The sequence below is a fragment of the Carcharhinus amblyrhynchos genome, chromosome 5, assembly GCF_965287045.1.
Source record: "Carcharhinus amblyrhynchos chromosome 5, sCarAmb.v2.hapA, whole genome shotgun sequence".
Lineage (NCBI taxonomy): Eukaryota > Metazoa > Chordata > Chondrichthyes > Carcharhiniformes > Carcharhinidae > Carcharhinus > Carcharhinus amblyrhynchos.
The window spans coordinates 54,306,682-54,332,053 of NC_137328.1; the positions used below are offsets into that span (position 1 = coordinate 54,306,682).

Below are 25,372 nucleotides of genomic sequence, written 5' to 3' on the forward strand. Positions count from 1 at the left end.
ATTCTCCAATTGTCAGCTCTCCACCTGCACTCTCCGAGGTTGAATCAGGCCGTTTAAAACCTTGGCGGTACGAGAACTGCTGCCTCACAGCACCGAGGACCCAGGTTCACTTGGGTGACTGTGTGGCGTTTGCACGTTCTTCCAGTGTCTGTGTGGGTTTCCTCCCATACTCCAAAGGTGTGCCATTTAGGTGGATTGGTTATGCAAAATTGACCCTTAGTGTTAGGGAGATTAGAAGGAGAAATACATGGGTTATGGGGATAGGGCTAGGTGGGATTGTTGTCGGTGCAGGCCCAATGGGCCGAATAGCCTCTTTCTTTAGGGATTCAGTGGTTGGCATTGTGTTAACCCTGACCTGAACTTGTAATCACACATCTCTCCATCACTAAGATCACCACTTCCATCTTTGTAGAATTGCCCATCTCCTTCCCAACCTAAGCTTATATGCTACTGAAGCTCTCATTTATGATTTTGTCACCTGTCCAATCTTGACGACTACAATATAGGCCAGCTTCCCACCTTGCAGCCTCTGGAAAACTGGTGGCAATAATAATCCATTGCAAAGAGGAAAGAGGTGCTGCTAGCCCTGGTTCTTGGGAATCAGGTGATCCAAGTAGATGAAAGTGTCAGTAGTGGAACATTTGGGGGATATTGATCGATCATTGTAATGTAAGGTTTGGAAACCAAGAACAATCCAGAGAAAGATAAGTAACTAGGATTTGAGTGAGAGTGAAAGCAGATCTGGTCCAAGTCAATTGGAATCAAAGATCGGTAGGCAAAACAGTATCTGAACAATGGACTCCCTCTAGAGAAGAGTGTGTTCAGGAACAGACAAGATATCTTCTCACAAAGTGAACAGGCAGGGGGAAAAGAAACAAAAGGTTCCTGGATTATATAAAGATTGAGAGGAAGAAGAAGAAGTGTGCTGATGATGTCATGTGAACAACATAACCAAAACCCAGGCAAAAATAAGAAAAAGTGGGAGACTATGAAAAGATATTACCAGCTACTATAAATGAGAACTCAAAAATATGTTACAGGCATCTAACTTCTAAAAGGAGTGAATACAATTAGGGATCAAAAGGAGAATAATGTGTGAAGGCAAGTGTGCACTAGCTATTGAATGAATACTTGTCTTTATCAAAGAACAAGATGTAAGAGGAGGTAATTCAGACACTCGAAGGGCTTGAGGTTGATATTGATAGGGAGGAGGTTTGCATAGTCTGTTTGTAAAGGCTGTTTGTACTTCAAGTTGATAAGGCTCCAGGATCAGATGCAATGCATCGAAGAATACTGAGAGAAGTGCGAGTGGAAACTGTGGACGCACTGACCATAATTTTTCAGTCTTCCTTAGAGTCTGGGTTGGTGCCAGAGAAATGAAGAATTGCTAATGTTACACCCTTGTCCAAAGAAGGTTGTAAAGGTAAGCCCAGCAATTGCAGGCCACTCAGTTTAACTTCAGTGCTGGGAAAAGTTCTAGAAAGAATAATTTAGAGTGAGGGTTTCATGGGTTGATTCAGAACTTCCAGCACAGATTTCTCTTGATCCCCATAAGCTTTCACCTTCTTTCTTTTCAGACAGCAATCCAATTCCCCTTTGGACACCTCAATTGAACCTGCCTCTACCACTCCCTCAGGAATTTCATTCAAGATTCCAACTGCCCTCTTGGTGAAAAATCTTTCCCTCATGTCACTTTTACTCCTTTTGCCAATTATTTTAATATGTGCCCTCCAGTTGTTGATGCTGTCAAGTGGGAACAATTTTGCTCTATTTAATCTGTCCATACCCCACGGGCTCTTGAACACCTCTATCAACTTTCCTCTCGGTCTTTTCTCTGAGGAAAACAATACCAATTTTTCCAATCTATCCTCATAGCTACATAATCTTTATCCCTGGAATCATTCTTGTGAAACTCCTTGGTACTCTCACCAATGCCTTCACACCCTTCCTCAAGCATGGCACCTAGAGCCAAATGCAGTACTCCAGATGAGGACTATCTATTACACAATTTCAATATGAACATCTTAGACTCTCTGTTCCTATTAATAAAGCCTAAGATAGAAACATAGAAGATAGGAGCAGGAGGCGGCCATTTGGCCCTTCGAGCCTGCTCCACCATCCAGTAAGACCATGGCTGATCATCCAACTCAATAGCCTAATCCTGCTTTTTCCCCATAATCTTTGATCCCATTTGCCCCAGGTTCTATATCCTGCTGCCTTTTGAATGCATTCAATGTTTTGGTATCAACTGCAGGTTGCAGTCTGAGATACTGTATGCTCTATTAACCACTCTCTCGAAACACTGCCATCTTCAATGACTTTTGATTAGGCATGTGTACACTGTGATCCCTGTTCTTGCACCTCCTTTAGAGTTTCTCCCTTCATTTTATATTGCCTCTCCATATTCTTCCTGCTTAAATGAATCACCTCACACTTCTCTGCATTGAATTTTATCTGCTACTTGACTGCCCAATCCACCAATTAATCCATGTCCTTTTGAAGACTATCTCCATAGTAGTTGACATGTTTCCCCAAGAATTGACACAGCAGCATACCTCTTTAAAAAAGTGATATATTATTTTGCAGGAACCAGTCAAGATGAGTGTAATATACAAAATAGCCAGTGGCAGCTTTGGGGCCTAGAGCTTCTCTGTGCAACCAATTTGCTAATCAACTGAGAGAAGGGTCAGCAAGCCAGTCTGAATGACAGCTCAAGCAAATGGCAGCAGCAATTGAAAGACAAACTCTGGGAAATATGGAGTGAGTAGTCTGGTTTATTAGCATATCAATTCCAATGCAGTATAAAAAGGTACAAACATTGCTCTGGAGTCTGCTGATCTAGGCTTTAACAATTGGTGTCTGCTTTATCGTGCTCCCAGGGCTAGCCATGACAGTGCAATGAGACAGTCCCCAGTTGGTGCTTGGGTCAATGGCCACCACTCATCCTACTACTGGTTACACTGAAGCTCTATTGTCAGTAACAATGGGATCTTGCACAAACCAGAACATCCTAATTCACAGACCTTGATAAGAATAGGCAACAACACCTCCTCCATAATCATCCTTAACACCAGTGCCCCTCAAGGCTGTGTTCTCAGCCCCCTACTATACTCGTTATACACCTATGACTGTGTGACCAAATTCCCTCCAATTCGATTTTCCATTTTGCTGATGACACCACTGTAGTGGATTGGATCGGATCTCAAACAATGACGATAGAGTACAGGAATGAGATAGAGAATCTGGTGAACTGGCGCAGCAACAATAATCTCTCCCTCAATGTTAACAAAAGAGATTGTCATTGACTTCAGGAAGCATAAAGGAGAACATGCCCCTGTCAACATCAATGGGGATGAATAGAAAGGGTCAAGAGCTTCAAGTTTTTAGGTGTACAGATCACCAACATGTCCTGGTCCCCCCACATCGATACAATAGTTAAGAAAGCCAATCAACTACTTTCTCAGAAGACTAAGGAAATTTGGCACATCAGCTACAACTGTCACCAACTTTTACAGATGCACTGTAGAAAGCATTCTTTCTGGTTGCATCACAGCTTGGTATGGCTCCTGCTCTGTCCAAGACTGCAAGGAACTGCAAAAGATCGTGACTGTAGCCTAATCGATCAGGCAAACAGCCTCCTATCCATTGATTTTGTCCACATTTCCCGCTGCCTCGACAAAGCAGCCAGCATAATTAAAGGACCCCACACATTCTGCCTTCCACCGGGAAAAAGATACAAAAGTCTAAAGTTACGTAACAACCAACTCAAGAACAGCTTCTTCCTTGCTACCAGACTTTTGAATGAACTTACCTTGCGTTAAGTTGATCTTTCTCTACATCCTGGCTATGACTGTAACACTACATTCTGCACTCTCTCATTTCCTTCTCTATGAACAGAATGTTTTGTCTGTATAGCATGCAAGAAACAATACTTTTCACTATGTTAATACATGTGACAATAATAAATAAAATCAAATGTGAGCTCCCCAAAAACTGCTACTGGTATCCTAACTTGCAAGTCACTTTCACCATTCATCTTCTGTGTTGATCTATATCTCCTCCTGCCCTGACAAATTTTCAATCGTATTATTTGCATTCTCAAAATTTCTACATAGCCTTGCTCTTCCCTGTGCAAGTATAATTCCTCTAGTCTCACAAACCTCTGAAAATCGCTATGCTTCAACATTGTTATTGCTCCACCATTGGCGGCTGTGATTTCAGTTGCGCAGACCCTTAAGACTAAGGCTAGAGATTGGTCTCGGTAAACAAGTGAAAAAGGTACCAAACAGCAGAGTCAACAAGTTGAATTTATGTGCTTTATAATATGTACTGCATTTATCCAGTATGGTTAAACATTGCAAAGTACTTCACATTAACTGTATGTAGACAAAACACGATGTGAAAAGTCACAATTTGTGACTTCTGTATTCAACTTTGCCTAGTGCCCGTACTGTACAGGCCAGCAATAATCAATTTGGTTAATAAATCAACCAATGTGGTCAGTGGCAGCTATTTGTTCAGGTGGGACTTGTTCACTACAACAGACATTGGCATTATTTTACTTACTAAACTACATGTAGCTATTGCAGCAAATTCATAATCCAAAATGATTCAAAAATTTACTCTTCCACTAAATTCATAACAGATGGAATCAAAGATTCATACAACAGGAGGCCATTCAGCCCATTGTGTCTATATAAGCTATTTGTAGAACTATCCAATGAATCCCACACGCCTATTCTGTCCTTAGATTTCTTTACAAGTATTCAACAATATGTCTTTTAAAAACTTTTATTGAATCTTTTCTGACAGTTCATTCCAGATCACAACTTGCTTTGTAAAAAGAAATGTTTTCCCAATATTGTCTCTGGTTAATTACCCTTCTGAAAGTTTCTGCTTTTTACTTTATCAAAACCATTCGCAATGTTGAACACCCCTTTCAAATCTCTTCTACCTCTGCTCTAAGAACAATGGATATGCTTACAGGTAGCCTTCTCAACTTGTTTCTGCCACTTTCATAGATCGCACTCACACACTATTCCTGCACCCCTTTTAAAATTGCATTTTATCATCTTTCAGCTTCTATTTTACTTAGGATTGTCACAATGTAGTTAACACCCCAGTTAGTCACCTATTATTCTTCTAATCCCAACGTGTTCTTACCATCACATTTCTCTATCTGGTGTCAAGCCTTCCTCCTCTTTCTTTCCGGCAAAACCATCTTGATAATTCACCTTACCGTATTGCCTCCTCTCAGCAACAAATGAGAATTTCATTTCAGTCTCTTTTCTGCTTCTTTTTTCAATGCTCCCACAATCTTCCCTTAAAAATCAATTTATGGGCCATAGACTCAACTGGCTTGAGGGCAGTTCAACGTTACTCACATTGCTATGGGTCTGGAGTCACATGCAGGCCAGTCCAGGTAAGAAGGCAGATTTGCTTCCCTGAAGGGCACTGGTGACTATTGACAGTAGTTTCATGGTGATCAGTAAATTCTTAATTCCAGATATTTTTTATTGAATACAAATTCCACCATCAGGCCATGGTGCCAGATCCCCAGAACATTAGCTGAGTCTCTAGATTAATAGTCTAGCGATAATAGCACTCGGCCATCACCTCCTGAAATGATCTTTTTCATCATTAGACGTATCTTAGCACCCATATGACATTCATTTCCAGTCATTGCTCCTCTCTTCCTGAAATTGCCCACATTTCTGCATTAAGTAACACTACCAGTCTCAACTGTCATGAGATTCTTCCTTTAAGTTTGTGGTACTTTTCTATCTAATCACATCTCACTGCCTAGTTAATGTCCATAATTTCACTTCTGCCACCATCATCCCAGGCCCTTGAAACTACTCCAATTATTCAGGTCTTCCATAAAATCGATACACTCTGCTCTCTTCCACTGGCTCAAAGGTGCAGTTCATATATTGGGTTTTTGGCCAACTGATTCCTATACTCCTATTTGTAGGAATTATGATCTGGAGGTGGGGCGGGCTGTTAACGTGCAAATAAGTGCGGCGTGCAGGAATGGGATGGCCGTAATTATGGGGGATTTCAATCTGCATATTGATTGGTCGACCCATGTTGGACGCGGTGGGCTCGAGGAGGAGTTCTTGGAATGCTGCCGGGATAGTTTCCTTGAACAGTGTGTGTTGGAGCTGACGAGGGAGCGAGCTGTCTTGGATTGGGTGTTATGTAATGAGGCGGGTAGAATCAGGGACCTTGTGGTGAAGGATCCTCTTGGGGAGAGTGATCATTGTATGGTGGAGTTTCTGGTGCAGATGGAGGACGACAAAGTGGGTTCCCGGACACGCGTCCTTTGTTTGAACAGAGGGGAGTACGGTAGGATGAGAGAGGAATTGGCGAATGTGGACTGGGGGAGCACGTTGGAAGCTAGGTCTGCTGAGGAGCAGTGGAGGATTTTTAAGGAGATCTTTCTTGGTGCTCAGCAGAAATTTATTCCGATGGTTAAAAAGGACCGTAGGAGGAGAGGTAATCAGCCGTGGATAACGAAGGAGGTGAAGGAAAGTGTTAAAAGCGGAGGCGTTTAGAGTAGCGGGCGAGAAGAGGATTGGGAGAGGTTTAAATGTCAACAAAGATTGACAAAGAAGTTGATAAAGAAGGGTAGGATAAACTATGAAGCTGGGCTAGCACTTAATATAAAAAAGGATAGCAAGAGTTTTTATAAGTATATAAAAAGGAAGAGGCTGGCTAGGGTGAACGTTGGACCCTTAGAGGAAGAGAAGGGGGACTTAGTGGTAGGGGATGGGGAAATGGCTGAGGTCTTGAATAACTTTTTTGCTTCGGTCTTCACGGAGGAGGACGTGAATAATTTGCCGGGTGTTAGAGATGGAAAGGTGGTAGGACTGGAGGGTCTCGATGACATTATTGTTACTAGAGAGGTGGTGCTCGACAGACTGGAGGGGCTGATTGTGGACAAGTCCCAAGGACCAGATGGAATGCAGCCGAGGGTTCTGAAAGAAATGGCGGAGGTGATAGTGGATGGCTTGGTGGTTATTTTCCAGACGTCGCTGGATTCCGGGGAAGTGCCGGAAGATTGGAAAGCGGCTAATGTTACGCCGTTGTTTAAGAAGGGTGCCAGGCAAAAGGCGGGGAATTATAGGCCGACTAGTTTAATGTCTGTTGTAGGTAAAATGTTAGAATCCGTCATCAAGGAAGAAATAGCGAGGCATCTTGAGAGGAATTGCTTGATAGAGCAGACGCAGCATGGTTTCATTAAGGGGAAGTCGTGTCTGACAGATTTATTGGAGTTCTATGAGGATGTGTCTAGGGCGGTGGATAGAGGAGAGCCGGTGGATGTGGTCTTTCTTGATTTTCAGAAGGCGTTTGACAAGGTACCTCACAGGAGGTTATTGCAGAAGGTCAGGGGACATGGAGTTGGGGGTAGGGTGTTAGCGTGGATAGAGGACTGGTTGTTATATAGGAGGCAGAGAGTGGGGGTCAATGGGTGCTATTCAGATTGGCGGTTGGTGACTAGTGGAGTGCCTCAGGGGTCAGTGCTGGGGCCTCAGCTATTTACCATTTATATAGATGATCTGGAGGAGGGAACCGAGTGTATGGTGTCGAAATTTGCTGATGACACCAAGATTGGTGGAACGGCAAATTGCGCGGAGGGTGTGGAGAGTCTGCAGGATCTAGATAGGCTGGGTGAATGGGCCAGGAACTGACAAATGGAATTTAATGTTGGCAAGTGCGAGGTGGTCCACTTTGGTAGGAAGGATTATTACTTACGTGGAGAAAAACTGCAGCAGGCGACGGTGCAGAGGGACCTCAGGGTCCTTGTACATGAGTCGCAAAAACCCAGCTTGCAGGTGCAGCAGGTGGTCAGGAAGGCGAATGGGATGCTGGCCTTCATAGCAAGGGGGATTGAATATAAAAGTAGGGAGGTCTTGCTGCGGCTATATAGGGCATTGGTGAGGCCGCAACTGGAGTACTGTGTGCAGTTTTGGGCGCCGTACTCACGCAAGGATATTTTGGCCTTGGAGGGAGTGCAGAGGAGGTTTACTAGGCTGATGCCGGAGTTGAGGGGGTTGAGCTATGAGGAGAGGCTGAATAAATTAGGCTTGTACTCGTTAGAGTTTAGAAGAATGAGGGGAGATCTCATTGAGACATATAAGATGATGAATGGGATGGATAGGATAGAGGTGGAGAGACTCTTCCCACTCAAAGGACAGTAGGAGTAGGGGGCACAGCCTCAAGATAAAGGGGGGGGGGTTTAGAACAGAGTTGAGGAAGAACTTCTTCACTCAAAGGGTGGTGAATCTCTGGAATTCTCTGCCCGTTGAAGTGGTGGAGGCTACCTCGCTAAATATTTTTAAGACGCGGGTTGATGGGTTTTTGATAAGAGAGGGGATTAAGGGTTATGGGGAGAGGACGGGAAGGAACTGAGCCACGACAGATCAGCCATGATCTTATTGAATGGTGGGGCAGGCTCGAAGGGCCAGATGGCCTACTCCTGCTCCTATGTTCTTATTATGTACTCAAGTCACACCTTCATCACCCCTGTTTAAAACTGTGATACTTAATTTATATTGCCTCACTTCATTCTTCCTCCCAAAGCACGCCACTTCATACACAAATTCAATTTAACACTTTTAAAAACCATTTAAGTCTCCTTGAAATCTATTACTACCCACTTAATTACAGCATTTTCAAATTCTGTGCAAACTTTGAAGTTATGTTTTTGTAGCCCATTTCAGGTCAATAGTCTTAATATTGGCCCCTGGTGAATGGCACTGCATATTTCCACCCAATTTTAGAAACCAGTTCCTACCATCCATTTTCTGCTATCTCTTACCAATTTGGTATTCATACTGTCCCTGTTCCTCTATCAAATCCCATGGCATTTAATTTGTTTCAAAGTCAATTACATGGTACTTTGTCAAAATACCTCCTAAAAATATACACAAAATTAACCCTTCTAAACACATTCTATTGCAAATATTAGCTTTTAAAAAATAATCTAGGATGTATCAATTTCAAATTACCATCTCAAACTTCCCTCAGATGTTAATCTGACTATAATTATTTTAAAAATGAGGGACAAACCTTAAGAGGTAATATTTGCAATCCTTTACTTGTTTGTACAATTCCTATTACCAAAGATTGTGGTCAGAGGTGCACAATTTCCACCCTTGTAACCCAAGATCAACAGTGCAGCAGTACCTGGTAACTTTCAGCACTCAACCTCTCAATTACATTCACTTTATTTACCCATGTTTAAAGTGTGAAAGCCAACTTGCTTTGATTAACAAATCAGCAGTAGCAACCAAACCAGAAAGCTCAGGTCTCTGCTGAGACAGCAAGATGGGAGAGAAAAGAAAAATCAACTGATTCTTCCAATTGTTATTCAGCCCTTCCTGGAAACTGAAGGCATGAAAAGCAGGCACTGGTAGAATTGGTCCAATGGTTGAATAATATTTTATTCAGTCTAGGCTCACTGGCAAATTAACTGCTTTCATCTATGGAATGTATTCAATTTGGAAAAGCAGACTATTTTTAAAATGCAAGAGATTAGCAATGTTGGAAGTTAGAGGGATGGGAGGACCATTGCACATGAAGCCTAAGTGCATGTACCACAGCAATTAGAAAGCCAAATGGCATGTTAGTTTTACACTCCATCCAATTTGTATTGAAGACCAAGTCTTGTTGCAGTTCCTCCATGAACAAAGGTCATCAAAAACTACAATGCCCATACATGCAGAAAGCTGTTTATCCTATAAGCCACCTTTCTCTGATCTACATTGGTTCCCAGGCCAAAGGCAAATAAGTCTAAATCTTATGGTGAACAATCATGGCACGTTTTGACTGCAGTGAAACAAATGCTAGAAGCCATTCAAATAGATGGCATTATCGGACTTCAAGTGGGTAAGGTTTCTTTATTATAAAGATCTTGTATAATAATTTAGATCTGTGTACAGGGAAAAATTTCAAAGTTCAAAAGACAAAACTTGGAAGCATTGCAAACTGATGTGTAGAACAAAAGTTAGCAAAGTGGGCAGATAGATGGCAGATTACATTCAATGCAGAAATGGTAAGAACACAGATTAGGGATACAATTCTTAAAAAGGAGCACAGGAACCTGGGTGTATGTATTTCAAATTCATTTGTAGGACAAGCACATTGGCTGACCAGCATTTACTGCTTAGCCCTAGCTGCCAGAGGGCAGTTGAGAGTCAACCATGTTGCTGTGGCTCTCGAGTCACATAGGGAAATCTGATCATAACCAAACTAACGGTTTTTCCTGACAATCAACAATGGTTGCATGGTCATTAGCAGATTCTTATTTCCAGATTTTCAGATCAGAGCAACTGGAGGAAACCCACACAAACATGGAGAGAATGTGCAAACTCTACACAGACCAGACAGCGACCCAAGCCAGGAACTGAACTCAAGTCCTTGATGCTGAGGCAGCAGTGTGAACTATTGTGCTACCAACAAAGCCCTCTTCGGCACACTCATTGCAATCAGCTCATCTTTCCTATCCCACATCCTCTCCCAAAAACAACCCTTTCCCTAACTTGTCTTCTCCACATATTCCCTCCCCCCACATTTAGTCCCAACATCACCATGTAATGATAGAAATATAAAAGAGCGAAGATCAAGGATTCTAGAGGCAGCAGTCATTAAAACCCAGTTGCAGAGTGCAAATGGCTTGTTGGCTTCATCACAATTACGAAGGCGACTATAATTAAAGTGGCAATTGGGAATACATAACTCAGTCAACTTCACAAAACTAATGGTCAGGAATCTAGACACTTGATAAACTGATAATTTTGGAAAAAAGGAGGAACATCTCAGGTTAGAAATAACCCTGTGCTATTTCAGAAAAAACATCAAAATGCAAGTTACATAGATGATACATTTTATGGACAGATGCAATTAAAAGCATTGGAAAAGGAAAATATTGGGAAGCAAAGGATATTTAGGGTATTAACTGGAGTAGATTTCATGGTAAACAATGTGTACAGTAGGCAAACTGCTGAACAACAAATCAGCTGTTCTGTACCACTGCAACAGAAGACCTGGACTAGAGATATAACAAAGCATCAGTATTGATTTGGAGAGCAAGTGAATGACAATAGCTCATGCACAAGTGTTGTTTTGTCATGAATCAAAAAATCCCACTGGTTGTATTTATTACTCCATAAGCACAAACAGTACATTTGCGTCATAAGGTATGGATTTAAGTATTTGATATATAGCAATATAGTGACAATTTATTGTGCGTTGCACAGCAATTACACAGTTTAATACAAATAAAGCAAGACACTCAGGTAAGTGGAAACATTTCTCATTACAGTAGAAGAAAAATTTGGCATCAAGTATTCCATAAAACAGCTTATTTAAAAAGTATTGTAACATTACTTTAAAATAGTTCAAAGCTAACAGTATTTACGTCACTTAGAACATAACATTATGTAGTTACAACTACTAGGCCAGTCAAACTAGTCTTAGATCAATTGTGATTTTGCTAGTTTGACAACAGAACTCCAATTGCAGTACCAAAGCAGCTTCTGATAAAAGGAAAACTTAAGTCCTGCGGAGGAGTAACAGAACCTGTCCAGAGGCACCATGTGGGCCATAGTACACTTCAAATTATAATTTGAATTAGGGTATTCAATATTTATACTAGAGGGTAACTAGATGCTGTGGCAATCCCACAATTGTTGTTTTTATCTCTGGCCATCAGTATATATCCTTGGTCACCCCACTGGTCACTCCAGCTAAGAAAAAGAAAATAGTATTAAAAATGTTCACACAAGAAATGAGTTAAACTTGAAACTTGTAGTCAATAAGTGTACCTGTTTTTAACAATCCAATATTTCTTTCCATCCACGTCTTCCTTTTCAAAGCCATATCCTACTACTAGCACACCATGGTCCAAATCTGTGGAGCTACAGTCAGCTTCATAGTAGATACCTTTAAATAAAATAAATGGCTTGACAAACTAATCATTAATGGAAGACCATATACAGTGTTCAGCATCAGTTTCCATTCCCACTGACTATTTTGCCTTAAACCTTGTCTAAGTTAATCCAGCCTGTACCAATTGTCAGGCATTGGCAAGACCATATCTGGAGTATTGTGTACAGTATTTGTTTCCTTTTCAAGGGAAGATGTAGTTATATGAAATAGTTCACAGGTCTACTAAATACCAGGAACAGGCAAGGTAGCTTATGAGGAATGGTTGCCAAGGTTCCGTTTTGATTCAGTAGAGTTTAGAAGAGCAAAAGATGACTTGATCAAAACCTTTAAAATCCTGAGGGTGGACATGCAGAGGTTGTTTTCTCTCAGAGGATCTAAAACTAGGTCACTATTTTCTCTCTCAGGGGATTGTGCTTGGAGCTTTTCCTCAAAAGGCATTGGAAGCTTTTTTTGTGCCAACCAAATTAATTAAATCAAACCAACTTGTACAAAAACGAGGGCAGCCCCCAAATCAGCAAAGTGGAAAGGAAACTTAAAACATTAAAAGATGAGGGGGGTTGATAATGTCCCCCAGTTCCTGTGGTGCCCAACAGGCACAAAAGGCCTTGATGGTGCCCTTGGGACATGACATACTCCCTCTGCAGGGAGACCTGGCTGCAAATAAAGCTGCAGTAGAGGGGGAGACAAACAATCCACTTCAGTCGCCTAATGCCTGGACCTGTTATTAGCACATTTGGCTAGGCCCAAGAGCAGATCAGTAAAGCAGCTGTAACAGGTCTCAAATGACAAAGGTACCAGGGATTCTTGATCAGCTACAATACACCTCACCATTCGTCAGCCCCACCAAGTTGCAGAGGAGCTGTATCTTATCACCACAATGTGAAAAATGAGATGCAGGTTACATACCACTGCCAACCTGGGTGTGTCTTTCAAGCTATTGCCTAGTCGTTCATTGGAATAATCAAGGCAAGTGTCATTCCCACATTAAGAAAAGCCCCATTCCTGCCCCAAAAATTGCCCAAGTATCAACTGATTGTCTCATCTGAATTTGATCTGCTTCTTCTCAAAAACCTGATCTTTGTATGCCAAAGATGAAAAGTGTGCATAATAAAGTTTGATTTTTAAAGGACTCCATTATCTAAACAGATCACATTTAGCAATACAGAAAAAGCAAAATGGGGAAAAAGAAAAACCCCAGCTTTTTTAGTCAGAGTCCAAGTTAGAGTATGCTTGCTCCATCCTCACAGCAGGCTACTCAAAATTTAGAATGTGTAAAAGGCATACTGATACTGGCAAGTTTCTCCCATTGGTGTATCCAATTTGCAATTCCTCACCCCAAAAAACAGCAGTGCAGATACAGTACGCTACAGGTTCAGCTACAGCCTACTTGGTACCAAAATACAAGAGAGACACGCCATGAAATTGTGTCTCTTTAGATGCTGTGTTTCTAGCATTGTTTTTATTTCAGATTTCTAGTATCTGCAGTATGTGTGTGTAGTAGGTAACAAATCCTGGATGCATAGGATCTAGGGGGTGTGACATCTTTCAGCATCATCTACAAATGACAAGTACTCAATAAATTCTTACCAGATTCATAGAATTGGAATGACTGGTGGCTTGCATCAATGGCGACAGAAACTGGTCCAATAGAAGCAACAGCTTTCATCATGACTCTCTCTTTACCGCTGGGAATATCTACAAACCCAGTATCATTTGCAGCATTGTACATGGGATCATAGTGACAAGGATGATCATCCTGGAATAGAAAAACAAATGCAGATCTGACAACTTCAGTGCTTCAAAGGGCAGTATAATTTTTTTTAAAAAAAGAAAATCACTGAATCTAGGTACTAAGCAACACAAAACTCCTTTAGAAAACTTCCCCTTCACTCCTTATAGAAAAAAAGAGACTATTACTTGGCCATTATGCTGTCATATTTTCTGTTGAAAACATAGAAGCTAACAGCAATACAAGTTATTACTACCAAATGATTAGTTCATTTTGGCAGCCATAATTGAACAAGAGCAGGGCTCCAACTATTTTCACATCATGCTTATCTAAAGGGAGCAGCTAGTAACTTGGTGATTCACAGAAATGCCAGATCAAGTTGCCAGTAAATAGTTGTCAGACCTATAAAGTATTATAGTTTATTAAGTGCATTAAGTATCCTTTGTCACAAGTGTTTTGTACAATAATTTTAAAGAGCTAACACCAAATCTCTCCACTAATGTGTGCTAATAAATGTCATTTAAAGTAGGAAGTTTGCCTGGCTTAGTGACCATTCCAGTAGTCAGTAAAACTCAATACTGTCAAGCACACTTGCAAAAAGCCAGTGAACAATTACAACACAGAAGGCTCAAATAATCTAAGAATTCAGGGGCAAGAGAATAAAAAAAAAGTAACTTCCACAAATGTTTTTTCAAATGACAAGTTTTAACGAGATGAGGCATAAGTCCAGTCAGTTACAATTTACTTAATTATAAAGATGTTTCAGAGTTGTCACCTCATCAGGCGCAAGGACTTAAAAAAGCACTTTTTGGGAATGAATGTAGTGAGTGCTTTTGTTTAGATTGTTTCACTTTGTGTTCTGCATTGCTAAATGTGATTAATCTGTTTAGATAACAGAGTCCTTTAAAAGATTTGCTGTATTGTCATGCGTCTTGCAATGAAGCAAAACATGTGGCAAGAATAATTTTTCTCTGCATAAACAAATTGTCTTGTCACCTCCCAAATCCATGTCCATTTTATGTTTGAATCCCCACCTAGCAAATCAGATTATCAGCTCTGCCATTGTGGCAGTGGTTAGCACTGGTGCCTCACAGCTCCAACAACCTGGGTTGGATTCCAGGCTTGGGTCACTGTCCATGCAGGGTTTGCACATCCTCCCTTTGTCTGCATGGGTTTCCTCCCAAACTCAATGTGTGGGTTAGGTTGATTTGCTATGCAAAATTGCCCCATAGTATTCTGGGATGAATAGGCTAGCAGGGTAATGTGGGGCAACAAGGATAGGGCATGGGTGGGATTATTGTTGCAGATCTGATGGTCCAACGGCCTCATCATTCTGCACTGGATTTTATGAAATGTGGCAAAAACAAAACACTTTCGATCCATCTCAACCTGATCTGGAGGAGGGAACTGAGTATATGGTGTCGAAATTTGCTGATGACACCAAGATTGGTGGAACGGCAAATTGTGCAGAGGGTGTGGAGAGTCTGCAGAAGGATCTAGATAGGCTGGGCGAATGGGCCAGGAACTGGCAAATGGAATTTAATGTTGGCAAATGTGAGGTTGTCCACTTTGGTAGGAAGGACTATTACGTGGCGAAAAACTGCAGCATGCGACGGTGCAGAGGGACCTCGGGGTCCTTGTGCATGAGTTGCAAAAACCCAGCCTGCAGGTGCAGCAGGTGGTCAGGAAGGCAAATGGGATGTTGGCCTTTAATGCGAGGGGGATTGAATATAAAAGAGTAGGGAGGTCTTGCTACAGCTGTATAGGGCACTGGTGAGGCTGCAGCTGGCATACTGTGTGCAGTTTTGGTCGCCACACTTACGCAAGGATATTTTGGCCTTGGAAGGAGTGCAGAGGAGGTTTACTAGGCTGATTCCGGAGTTGAGGGGGTTGAACTATGAGGAGAGGCTGAATAAACTCGGCTTGTACTCATTAGAGTTTAGAAGAATGAGGGGAGATCTCATTGAGACGTACAAGATGTTGAATGGGATGGACAGGATAGAGGTGGAGAGGCTCCTCCCACTCAGAAAGGACAGTAGAACTAGAGGGCTCAGCCTCAGGATAAAGGGGGGGCGGTTTAGAACGCAGTTGAGGAGGAACTTCTTCACTCAAAGGGTGGTGAATTTCTGGAATTCTCTGCCTGTTGAAGTGGTGGAGGCTGCCTTGCTCAGTATTTTTAAGACATGGGTTGATAGGTTTTTGATAGGCAAGGGGATTATGGGTTATGGGGACAGGGCGGGAATGTGGAACTGAGCCACGACAGATCAGCCATGATCTTATTGAATGGCGGGGCAGGCTCGAAGGGCTAGATGGCCTACTCCTGCTCCTATTTCTTATGTTCTTATCTACTGTGGCTATAGGAGAAACATCTTAAATTTAAATATTTGTCTATTTTCAAATCCCTTATGGGCCTCTTCTCCTCCCACCTCTAATGCCCTCCAGCTGCAGGCCCCTCCCTGACATTTGCACTAATTCTGGCCTCTATAAATTATTCCTTCACTTGCTGGGACCCAAGCCCTGGAATACATTCTATTTCCCTTTAAGGCACTTCACTTCCCTTCTGAAAAAAAAACTATCCGTTTGGCCAAGCTTCTGGCTATCTGACATTGCTTGCTGTCATACAGTTTTGTAATACTCCTTTTGAAAGGCCTTAAGATGTCTCATTAAGGTGCTTTGGAAGTGCAGGTTGTAGTAAAGAGCGTGAGGCAAGGAGGAGGATGAATATTAAAAATATACTGTCAAAATCTGGAAATATGTTAGTAAATTACCGTTCCAAGATAAGGATAGGAGTCCTCAGAATCAATTCCACCATTATCTTGCACGTACTGGAATGCCTGGTCCATTAGTCCACCATTGCATCCTTCATTTCCTTCGGGTTTTGAACAGTCTACAAGATTCTGCTCACTAAGTGAGACCAGCTTACCAGTCTTTCTGAAGTGTTGACCTTCAAGGGCTCCAGTGGTGCTAAATGCCCAACATGAGCCACATTGCCCCTGTGAAAATGAAAAGTATTATTATACTGCTTTCAGTTGGTAGGAATTATTGTATTTGGACAGATTTGCAATTATATACCTGATCTTTAACTGGGGTGACATATCCATGTTCACGCCAATCAACCTTCCTGGGTACCTCTAGAAAGTTGGGCTCCAAAAAGACAGAGCCTCGAGTCTTCTTTACAGCTGGTTTCATCTTGTATCCGTTCATAATCTGTCTAAATTCTTCGTTTGTCTATAAATACAAAGTGTTAATTATGTTAAGAAATCAAGCTAACACAAGTCAGCAGTTATTGTTCAGGAAAGCATTGCATGCATTATGAATTCCTAAAGCGAACTTATTTTACAGACAGCCCACTTCTAAAAAAATCCAAGTCTTTACAGGTCATTCACTCTACACAGCGGTGTTTCCGGTTCAAAGTTTGCTACAGAATAATTGGATTTTAAACACTGCTACACTAACCATCTGATTTATTTGCGCAAGTAGGGACCAGGCCACAATGAACATTTGCGACACAATGTTTAACCACCCACCATGTCTCCAAAGTGGTTCATTCCCATCCTGAACGAATGCTTCCCAAGAGAGTGTTCCAAGTTGTGAAGTTCAATTTTGCGAAGGTTCTTTTCCCACACCATTCGCCTCCAACCTTCTTCTTTCTGAAAAGAAATGCTTTTAAAATACCATAACTTGTATTTATATAACACCCTTAACAGATGCTTCATAGGTATAGAACAAAAGTTCCATACAAAGCCACAGGAGGAGATAAAGGCTGATGGACAAAGATATGGTCAGAGGAATAGGTTTCATGGAGGAATGCAAGGTAAAGACAAAAGAGAGTTCCAAAACTTTAAAAAGCACAGCCCGTGATGGGAGTTACTAGAACAAAAGGACAGTAGAGCAAAGAAACAGTCCCTTTAGGCCTGTGCCAATCAAACTAAAAAGCCTTATCTGGTCCATATCCCTCTATGTACCCATCCAGATGCTTAAGTGTTGCTAATGTTCTGCTTCCACCACCTCCTCTGGCAGCACGTTCCAGGCACTCACCACTCTGCACAAAAGCCTTTCCCCCTTGGAAAGGGCACTTCCAGCTTGAGAATAATCCTCTGACTGCCACACTGTATATGCCTCAATTTTGTAGACCCCTCTCAGGGCTCCCCTCAGCCTCTCTTTCCAGTGAAAGCATTCCTAGTTTATTCAACCTCTCCTCAGGCAACACCTGCAAGACCAGACAACTTCCCTGGTGAACTTTCTTTGCATTCTCTCCAAAGTTTTCACATCCTTCTGGTAGTCTGGTGATCAGAACTGCACACAATACTCCAAATGCAACCTGACAGCACTGCAGCATCACAGCATTAGGGACCCTGGCTTGATTCCCAGCTCAGACGACTGGAATTTATACATTCCCCAACCATGTCTGCGTGAGTTTCCTCTGGTTTCCTCCTACAGTCTGTAAGATGTGCTGGTTAGGTGCTTTGGCCATGGGTGGCCTTGGTTCAGTTGTATGGAGAACTAGAAAATTAAAGTTAGAGGGTAGAAGTAGTGCAGGTTAACAGGGCTGAGAGCTCAAGATAGGTTAGTAAAGTTTCTGAACCATGAAAGAGAACAGTATTGAAGGTAGCAGGAATCTAATCTTTAGGCAGAGCAAAAAAGATTACAAGTATGAGGAGGAGGTGGTCAATGCAGGTCTGAAGGTGTTGTACCTAAATGCACGCAGAATACAGACAAAAGTAAACAAGCTTGTTGTACACGTTGAAATTGGCCACTACGATATTGTGGGCATCACAGATGTGGCTGCAAGGGGATCAGGACTGGGATCTAAATATCCAAGGATATGTGTCTGAGCAGACGAGCCAGCAGATGGGAGAAAGGGGCAGGGTCGCATTGTTAGTAACAAATGAAGTTAAATTGAAAGCCAGAGTGATATAGGATCAGAAGGCACAGAATCTCTGTGGGTAGAGTTGAGGAATTGCAAAGGTAAAAAGACCGTGATGGGAGTTACAAGCCCCCTAGCAGTAGTCAGAATATCAATTAGGAGATCAAAAAAGCATGCAAAAAGACAATATTACAATAATCATAGGAGACTTCAATGTTCCCAATCCACTGGCATATCAGGTAGGTAGTGGATCCCAAGAAAAGAAACTTGTGGAATGTGTAAGATTTTTAGAGCAGCTTGTGACAGTCTACTAGTGACCAGGCAATTCTGGATTTGGTGATGTGTAATGAAGCAGACTTGATTAGGGAATCTAAAGAACTCTTAGGAAGCAGTGACCACAACGATAGAATTTACCCTGCAGTTTGAGGGGGAGAAGCTGGAATCTTTTGTAATGGTATTACAATTAAATAAATGTAACTACAAAGACATGGAGGAGGAGCTGGCCACAATTGACTGGAAAGGGAGGCTAACAAGGAAGATAGTGGAAGAACAATGACAGGAGTTTGAGAGTTATTTGGGAGGCACAACAGAAATTCATCCCAAGGAGAAAACATGCAAAGGGGAGGACGAGGCATCCATGGCTGAAGAGTGAAGTCAAGGACAGCATAAAAGCAAACAGGAAAAGCATAAAGTGGGAAGCCTTTAAAAGCGAGCAGAGAACATCTAAAAAAAACAATTAGGGGACAGATGATGATATAGGAGTGTAAGCAAATAACATATAGGAAGAGTTTTTTTTTCAATATATAAAAAACAGGGCAAAAATAGCTGTTGGACCACTAGAAAATGAGGCTAGAGAAGTAATAATAGGAAACAAAGCAATGGCAGAGGAACTGAACAGTTACTTTGCATCAGTCTTCACGGTGGAAGACACCAGTGGGATGCCAGAGTTCCAGGAGAGTCAGGGGGCATAGATGAGTGTAGTGGCCATCACTAAAGAGAAGGTTCTGGGGAAACAGAGGTCTGAAGATGGATAAGTCACCTGGGCCAGATGGACTAATCCCTGTGTTCTAAAAGAGATAGCTGAGGAAATTATGGAGGCACTGGTAATGATCTTTCAGGAATCATTAGAGGCAGGGAGGATACCAGAGGATTGGAAACTGGCAACTGTAACATGCTGTTTAAGGAGGAGGCAGCAGTTAGCCTGACTTCAGGTCATTGACAAGATTTTAGAGTCCATTATTAAAGATGAGATCAGAGTATTTAGAAGTGCATGATAAAATAGGACTGAGTCAGCATGGTTTTGTCAAGAGGTCATGTCTGACCAGTGTTCTTTGGGATAAGAAAGAAAGTTAGCTGAAGGAGACCACTGGACGTGATTTATTTAGATTTTTAGAAGGCCTTTGACAAGGTGCCTTCCTTAAATAAGTTAAGTGCCTATAGTGATAAGAGTGAGATCCTAGCATGGATAGAGGATTGATTGACTAGAAGGCAAGAGAGTGTGCAAATAAAGGAGCCTCAGGATGGCAACTGGCGACTAATGGTGTGCCTCAGGAGTCAGCACTGGGACCACAATTTTTCACAATATACATAACGATTTGGAGGAAGACACTGTTGCTAAGTTTGCAGATGATGCAAAGGTACACAGAGGGACAGGCAGTATTGAGAAAGCACGGGGCTGCAGAAGGACTTGGAGAGGTTAGGAGAATGAGCAAAGAAGTGGCAGATGGAATACAATGTAGAAAAGTGTGGGGTTATGGACTTGAAGGAGAAATGAAGACACAGGCTAAATGGAAAAATGCTTAGGAAATTAGAAACAAAAGGGACCTGGGGTCATTAATGTTAAGAGAATCTTGAACAATGTGCAACTTCATTCAGCAGTTAGGAAGGCAAATGCAATGTTAGCATGTTGAGAGGGCTAGAATACAAGTGCAGAGACATACTTCTGAGGCTGTATAAGGCTCTGGTCAGACCCCATTTGGAGTATCGTGAGCAGCTTTGGGCTCCATAACTAAAACGAAAGAGTCCAGAGGAGGTTCACAAGAACAATCCCTGGAATGAAGAGCTTGTTGTATGAAGAACAGTTGAGGTACTTGAAGTTTAGTAGGATAAGGGGATCTTATTGAAACTCTCAGGATTCTGTGAGGTCTGGATAGAGTAGATGTGGGGACAGTGTTTCCACTAGTAGGAAGCTAGACCCAGGGGGCACAATCTCAGGCTAAAGGGACAATCCTTTAAAACAGGAGAGTTTCTTCAGCCAGGGAATGATTTTGATTTGATTTATTATTGTCACATGTATTAACAGTGAAAAGTATTGTTTCTTGCATGCTATATGGCCAAACATACCAGAGAAGGAAATGAGAGCACGGAGAATGTAGTGTTACAGTCTTAACTACACTGTAGAGAAAGATCAACTTAATGCAAGTCAAGTCCATTCAAAAGTCTGACAGCAGCAGGGAAAAAGTTGTTCCGAGTTGGTCAGTGAATGGTGAATTTGTGGAACTCTGCTGCAGAAGGCTGTAGAGACCAGGTCATTGAGTGCCTTTACGACAGATTGATTAACAAGGGGATCAGGGACGAGGAAAACATCAGTGTGATTGAATGGCAGAATAGACTTGATGGGCCTAGTGGCCTAATTTTGCTCCTACGTCTTATGAATGCCCAGATCCCTCTACGTTAATGTTTAAGGGTTCCACCTAATTAAGACCTAAATTTGATCTTCCAGAAAAAAAAAGCACCGCATTGCATTTGTCCATCTGCCATTTAGTGCTCAAGACTCCAGTCTACATCTTGTTGTATCCTCTGACAATTCTTGGCATCAGCAACTTCACCAATGTGTGTGTCATCCACAAACTTACTAATCAGATCCAACTCCACCCCCCCCGCCCCATTTGTATGGGGGAGGAAAAAGGAAAAAAAAGGAAAAAGGAACCATTTGTAGTGTGTACAATCATTCGTACACACTACAAATGGTCCCAGCACAGATCCCTGTAGAACATCACTGGCTACAGATATCCATTCTAATTCATATCTCTTCCTCAATTATCTTTGTCACTTAAAACTCACCACGTTGGTGAGATATGGCCTTCCCCGGAGAAAGCCATGTTACCCATCACTAGTCCATTTCCTTCCAATGTGCATTTATCTTATCGCTCAGTAGCTTCTCAAAGCTTCCCCATCACTGACCACTATTTTTCCTTGTCAAATAAGGATACAAAACACTAAGGATTTCACCCACTTCCTGTGCTTCTGCGCACCACTTCCCTCCATTGTCCTTGAGTGGGCCAACTTTCCCTCTTGCTACCCCCTGCTCCCAACATACATAAAAATCTTTAAGATTCTCCTTGACCCTGTTTGCTGAAGACATTTCATGGTCCCTTTCAGGAACCATGGATGACAAGGAAAATTGTAAGCTTAGTCAAAAGGAAACATGATAGATTTAGGCATCCAAAAACTGAAGACGACCTCAAGCATAGCAAATGTAGGCAGGAACTCAAACGTGGAATGAGGGTGGCTACACCCAATTCCACTTTTAATAAAAAGTCACGAGGGGTCCGGGATGAGTAGATACAAGCTGCCCCTTTTGGTCAACGACTGGAGAACAAAAAGGGTTTGAGGTCCTTCCACTATATTCCTTCAAAGGCTGCGTCAGTTTTTGGATGCCTAGACCTACTATAGGCTTCCTTTTTCCTATTGACTAAGCTTACAATTTCCCACATCATCCATGGTTCCCGAATTCTGCTATTTCTAGCCTTCATTTTCGTGGGGACTGCCTGACCTGCACTTCAAATCAACCAACCTTTAAAACATCTTCCTCATGCCAGACATGGATTTGCCCTCAATAGCTGCTTCCAATCCACATTCCCCAGTTCTTGTCTAATTTGGATGTAATTGGCTTTTGCCAAATTAAACACCCTCACCTGAGGGCTACTCTTGTCCTTATCCATGACTACCTGAAATCTTATGGAATTATGGTCACTATCCCAAATGCTCTCCCACTGAAACACTGATCACCTGGCCTGGCTCATTCCCTAATCCAAATCCAGTATGGCCCCCTCCCTGGTTGGGCTGTGAACATAAATGCATCAAAAGCCCTCCTGAACAACAAATTGCTCTCCATCCAAGGCTCTGGCTGTAAGGGTGTCCCAGTCAATATGGAGGAAGTTAAAGTCATCCACCACAACTGCCCTGCTTTTCCTGCCCTCCACATCTTTTCAGTATCAGACTGAAAAACTGCTCCTTTCTCCTGTGGGATATAGTACACTCCAAACATTGACTTCACCCTCTTTATTCCTGAGTTCCACCTATAATGGCTCACAAGATCCCTCCAATGTTTCATCCCTCACAGCTGTGGTGTACTTCCCTGATCAGCACTGCAACTCCCCCACCCATTTCTGTCCCATTTAAACAACGATATCCCAGAATGTTAAGTTGCCAGTCCTATCCCTCTTAGCCATGTCACCATAATTGCAGTAATATCAATTCCATGCAGTAATCTAAGCTCTCAGTTCATCTGAGTTATTAGTTATACTTCTTGTATTGAGCCAAATGCACTGCAAAACCTCCAATCCTGCTGAACCACACAGCTTCCCTCTGAGCTATGTTTATCTCAGTCATTACACTTACTGTCCTGAAATCTTTAGAATCAGGATGTTCATGAGGCCAGAAAGTATAAGAGTTGCAGAGCTTGGGAAGATTAGAAAAGAGAAAGGGAGGCATGGGGCCTTAAAGATTTGAAAACAATTAAAGATTGTTTGATCATGAGTCAATGTAGATCTACAAGTAAGGAGTTGTAGCAGGAGTGGAGTTAAAGTTGGAAGAGAGATGCAGACATAGTTAGAAGCTCATCTCAGGTCACAGATGCCAACATAGTCTGGTTCAGTCTTAGTTGCCAGGAGCTAGGGGTAAACTGCTTGCAGTAGCAATCTCACACAATGGCTTCGATTTTCCTCAATGTAATATTTAATTGGGGGATCTTTTTGCCTACCCATGATTGTACTGACTGTCCACGTCCACAGTGGTCACGATGTGGAGATGCCGGCATTGGACTGGGGTAAACGGTAAGAAGTCTGACAACACCAGGTTAAAGTCCAACCAATTTATTTGATAGTAAACTCAACCTTGCGGTTTCCCTCTTCGTCAGGTGAATCAGGTGACTGTCAGTCACATGCAAGTCTTACAATACCAGATTAAAGTCCAACAGGTTTATTTGGAATCACAAGTTGCAGCAGAAAGTATAAAGGTTGCAAAGTTATAGCTTCACCGGACAAAGGAGCAGCGTTCCCAACAGCTCATGATTCTTAATAAACTTGTTGGACTTTAACCTGGTGTTGAGACTTCTTACTGTGCCCACCCTAGTCCAATGCCAGCATCTCCACATCAGTCACATGTGACCAACACAAGTGGAAACTCACTAAGTATAAAACTAGACAACAATTTGTGAGCACATTACCTGTGCATAGCTTTTGCGATGCCAACTCTTCCACTGCTTCCAGTGTACATTCAATTCTGGATCTAATGCTGGCGCTGCAAAGATGCCAATCAGGCAGAAGTAAATTGTATAGAAAATCTTCATCCTAGGGGAACAAGAAACAAAAGTTCAATCCATCCATGATTCAGGCTGATGTAATCAGTTCACAGATTTTTCTCCAACACCCCGATAGAGAGAACTTTAAAAACACAACACATTACATTCCAATTATACGAGTCAGACACACTTATAAAGAGAAAAGCACGCACTGAAGATCTGGTTAACGGCTGGATAAGAATCGGGGAAAATCGAGAATCAACCAACAGGTAATAAAAGCGCTTTCCCTTGTTCTAGGCAGGGAATGCAATCGGTTAAAATATTCACAATAACTAGGGTCAAACGAGTTCGGTGTCGAAGTTTTTCATTCCCGGATAATACGGATGAACAAATGCCATGAATCATACAAAAGCTATGCCTGGAAAAGGGAAGGGACAGTATTTCATAAGGATTGTTGGAAATTCGCCCAAAATCCCATCGATCAATCTATTATTCAAAGAGCATTGCCAAACCCAAGACGTATTTGCATCGTCGATGCACTAGCGTGCCGAGGGAGGAGGCTGCAAAACGCTCCATCATATTCGTTCAGATCACAACAAGAGCCGAATCATTTCCACCTCAATGTTTTGTTCAGCGATAGTTCGCTCACAACATACTGACGACCGCCAATCAACCCACCCACCCACTCACTTCAAAAGCAATGGATTTTTAAACAAGCAAATCGCTAATTCATACTGCTGCAAATAAAATGGAAACAAGACTGTCTCACCTTGCTGAACAAACTATAGAGAGAGTTAATGTGAAGATAATATCCAGCACCAATACAAAACTCCTCACTCCTCCCGGACCACCCTGTAAACCACTCACGAGCGCCGCCTCCTCCTTTTATAGAGCGCGTCACCCGCACTGATTCACTCCCAACACTGATTGGCTAGCGCCGAGTCATCACGTGATACGTTGCCGTCACGAGCCGCAGATATCACATGACAGATGAACTTGAGGGTTGGGGGGACTTCATAAGCAATGTCCCTGAGGGTGGGTATCAGTGCCAATGAGTCTACGTGCTGAGCCTGCGTAAAACGCAGATCTCATTCATAAATAGTTTTCAGCCATGAACTTTTGTGTTTGTTTCTTTTTTTCCCCACCTCTCAGGAGGAAAGATGCATGCAGCATGTGAGCCAGGCACAAAAAAGCCACTTGTGTTATCACGTATAAAACAGGTACAAAAAGCCTCTCGCCTCGGGTGGAGCCAACAGGGTCAATAGCCGTCTCATTATCTTAACAGCGTATGCAGAGG

General features: G+C 42.2%; 1 protein-coding gene across 1 annotated transcript; it reads right to left on the reverse strand.

The window, feature by feature from the left end:
• Positions 1–9,084: 9,084 nt before the first annotated feature.
• ctsla (cathepsin La) lies at positions 9,085–24,973 on the reverse strand. The gene is made up of 8 exons (XM_080188805.1): positions 24,845–24,973; positions 24,001–24,124; positions 17,212–17,334; positions 16,757–16,912; positions 16,453–16,677; positions 13,543–13,711; positions 11,832–11,949; positions 9,085–11,753 (listed from the first exon to the last, which is right to left on the reverse strand). Exons 2-8 carry the CDS (start codon positions 24,121–24,123, stop codon positions 11,654–11,656), a joined length of 1,014 nt encoding a protein of 337 aa, XP_080044931.1. The 5' UTR covers position 24,124; positions 24,845–24,973; the 3' UTR covers positions 9,085–11,653.
• Positions 24,974–25,372: the final 399 nt, after the last annotated feature.

Bases quoted from the DNA above. Each gene is read 5' to 3' on its own strand.
- ctsla (XM_080188805.1), bottom strand. From the start codon at position 24,123: ATGAAGATTTTCTATACAATTTACTTCTGCCTGATTGGCATCTTTGCA. The intron at 16,678-16,756 runs GTATATAATTGC...TCATTTTCACAG, and splicing joins TCACCCCAGTTAAAGATCAG to GGGCAATGTGGCTCATGTTG. The intron at 13,712-16,452 runs GTAATTTACTAA...TTTCTATTCCAG, and splicing joins CCTATCCTTATCTTGGAACG to GATGATCATCCTTGTCACTA.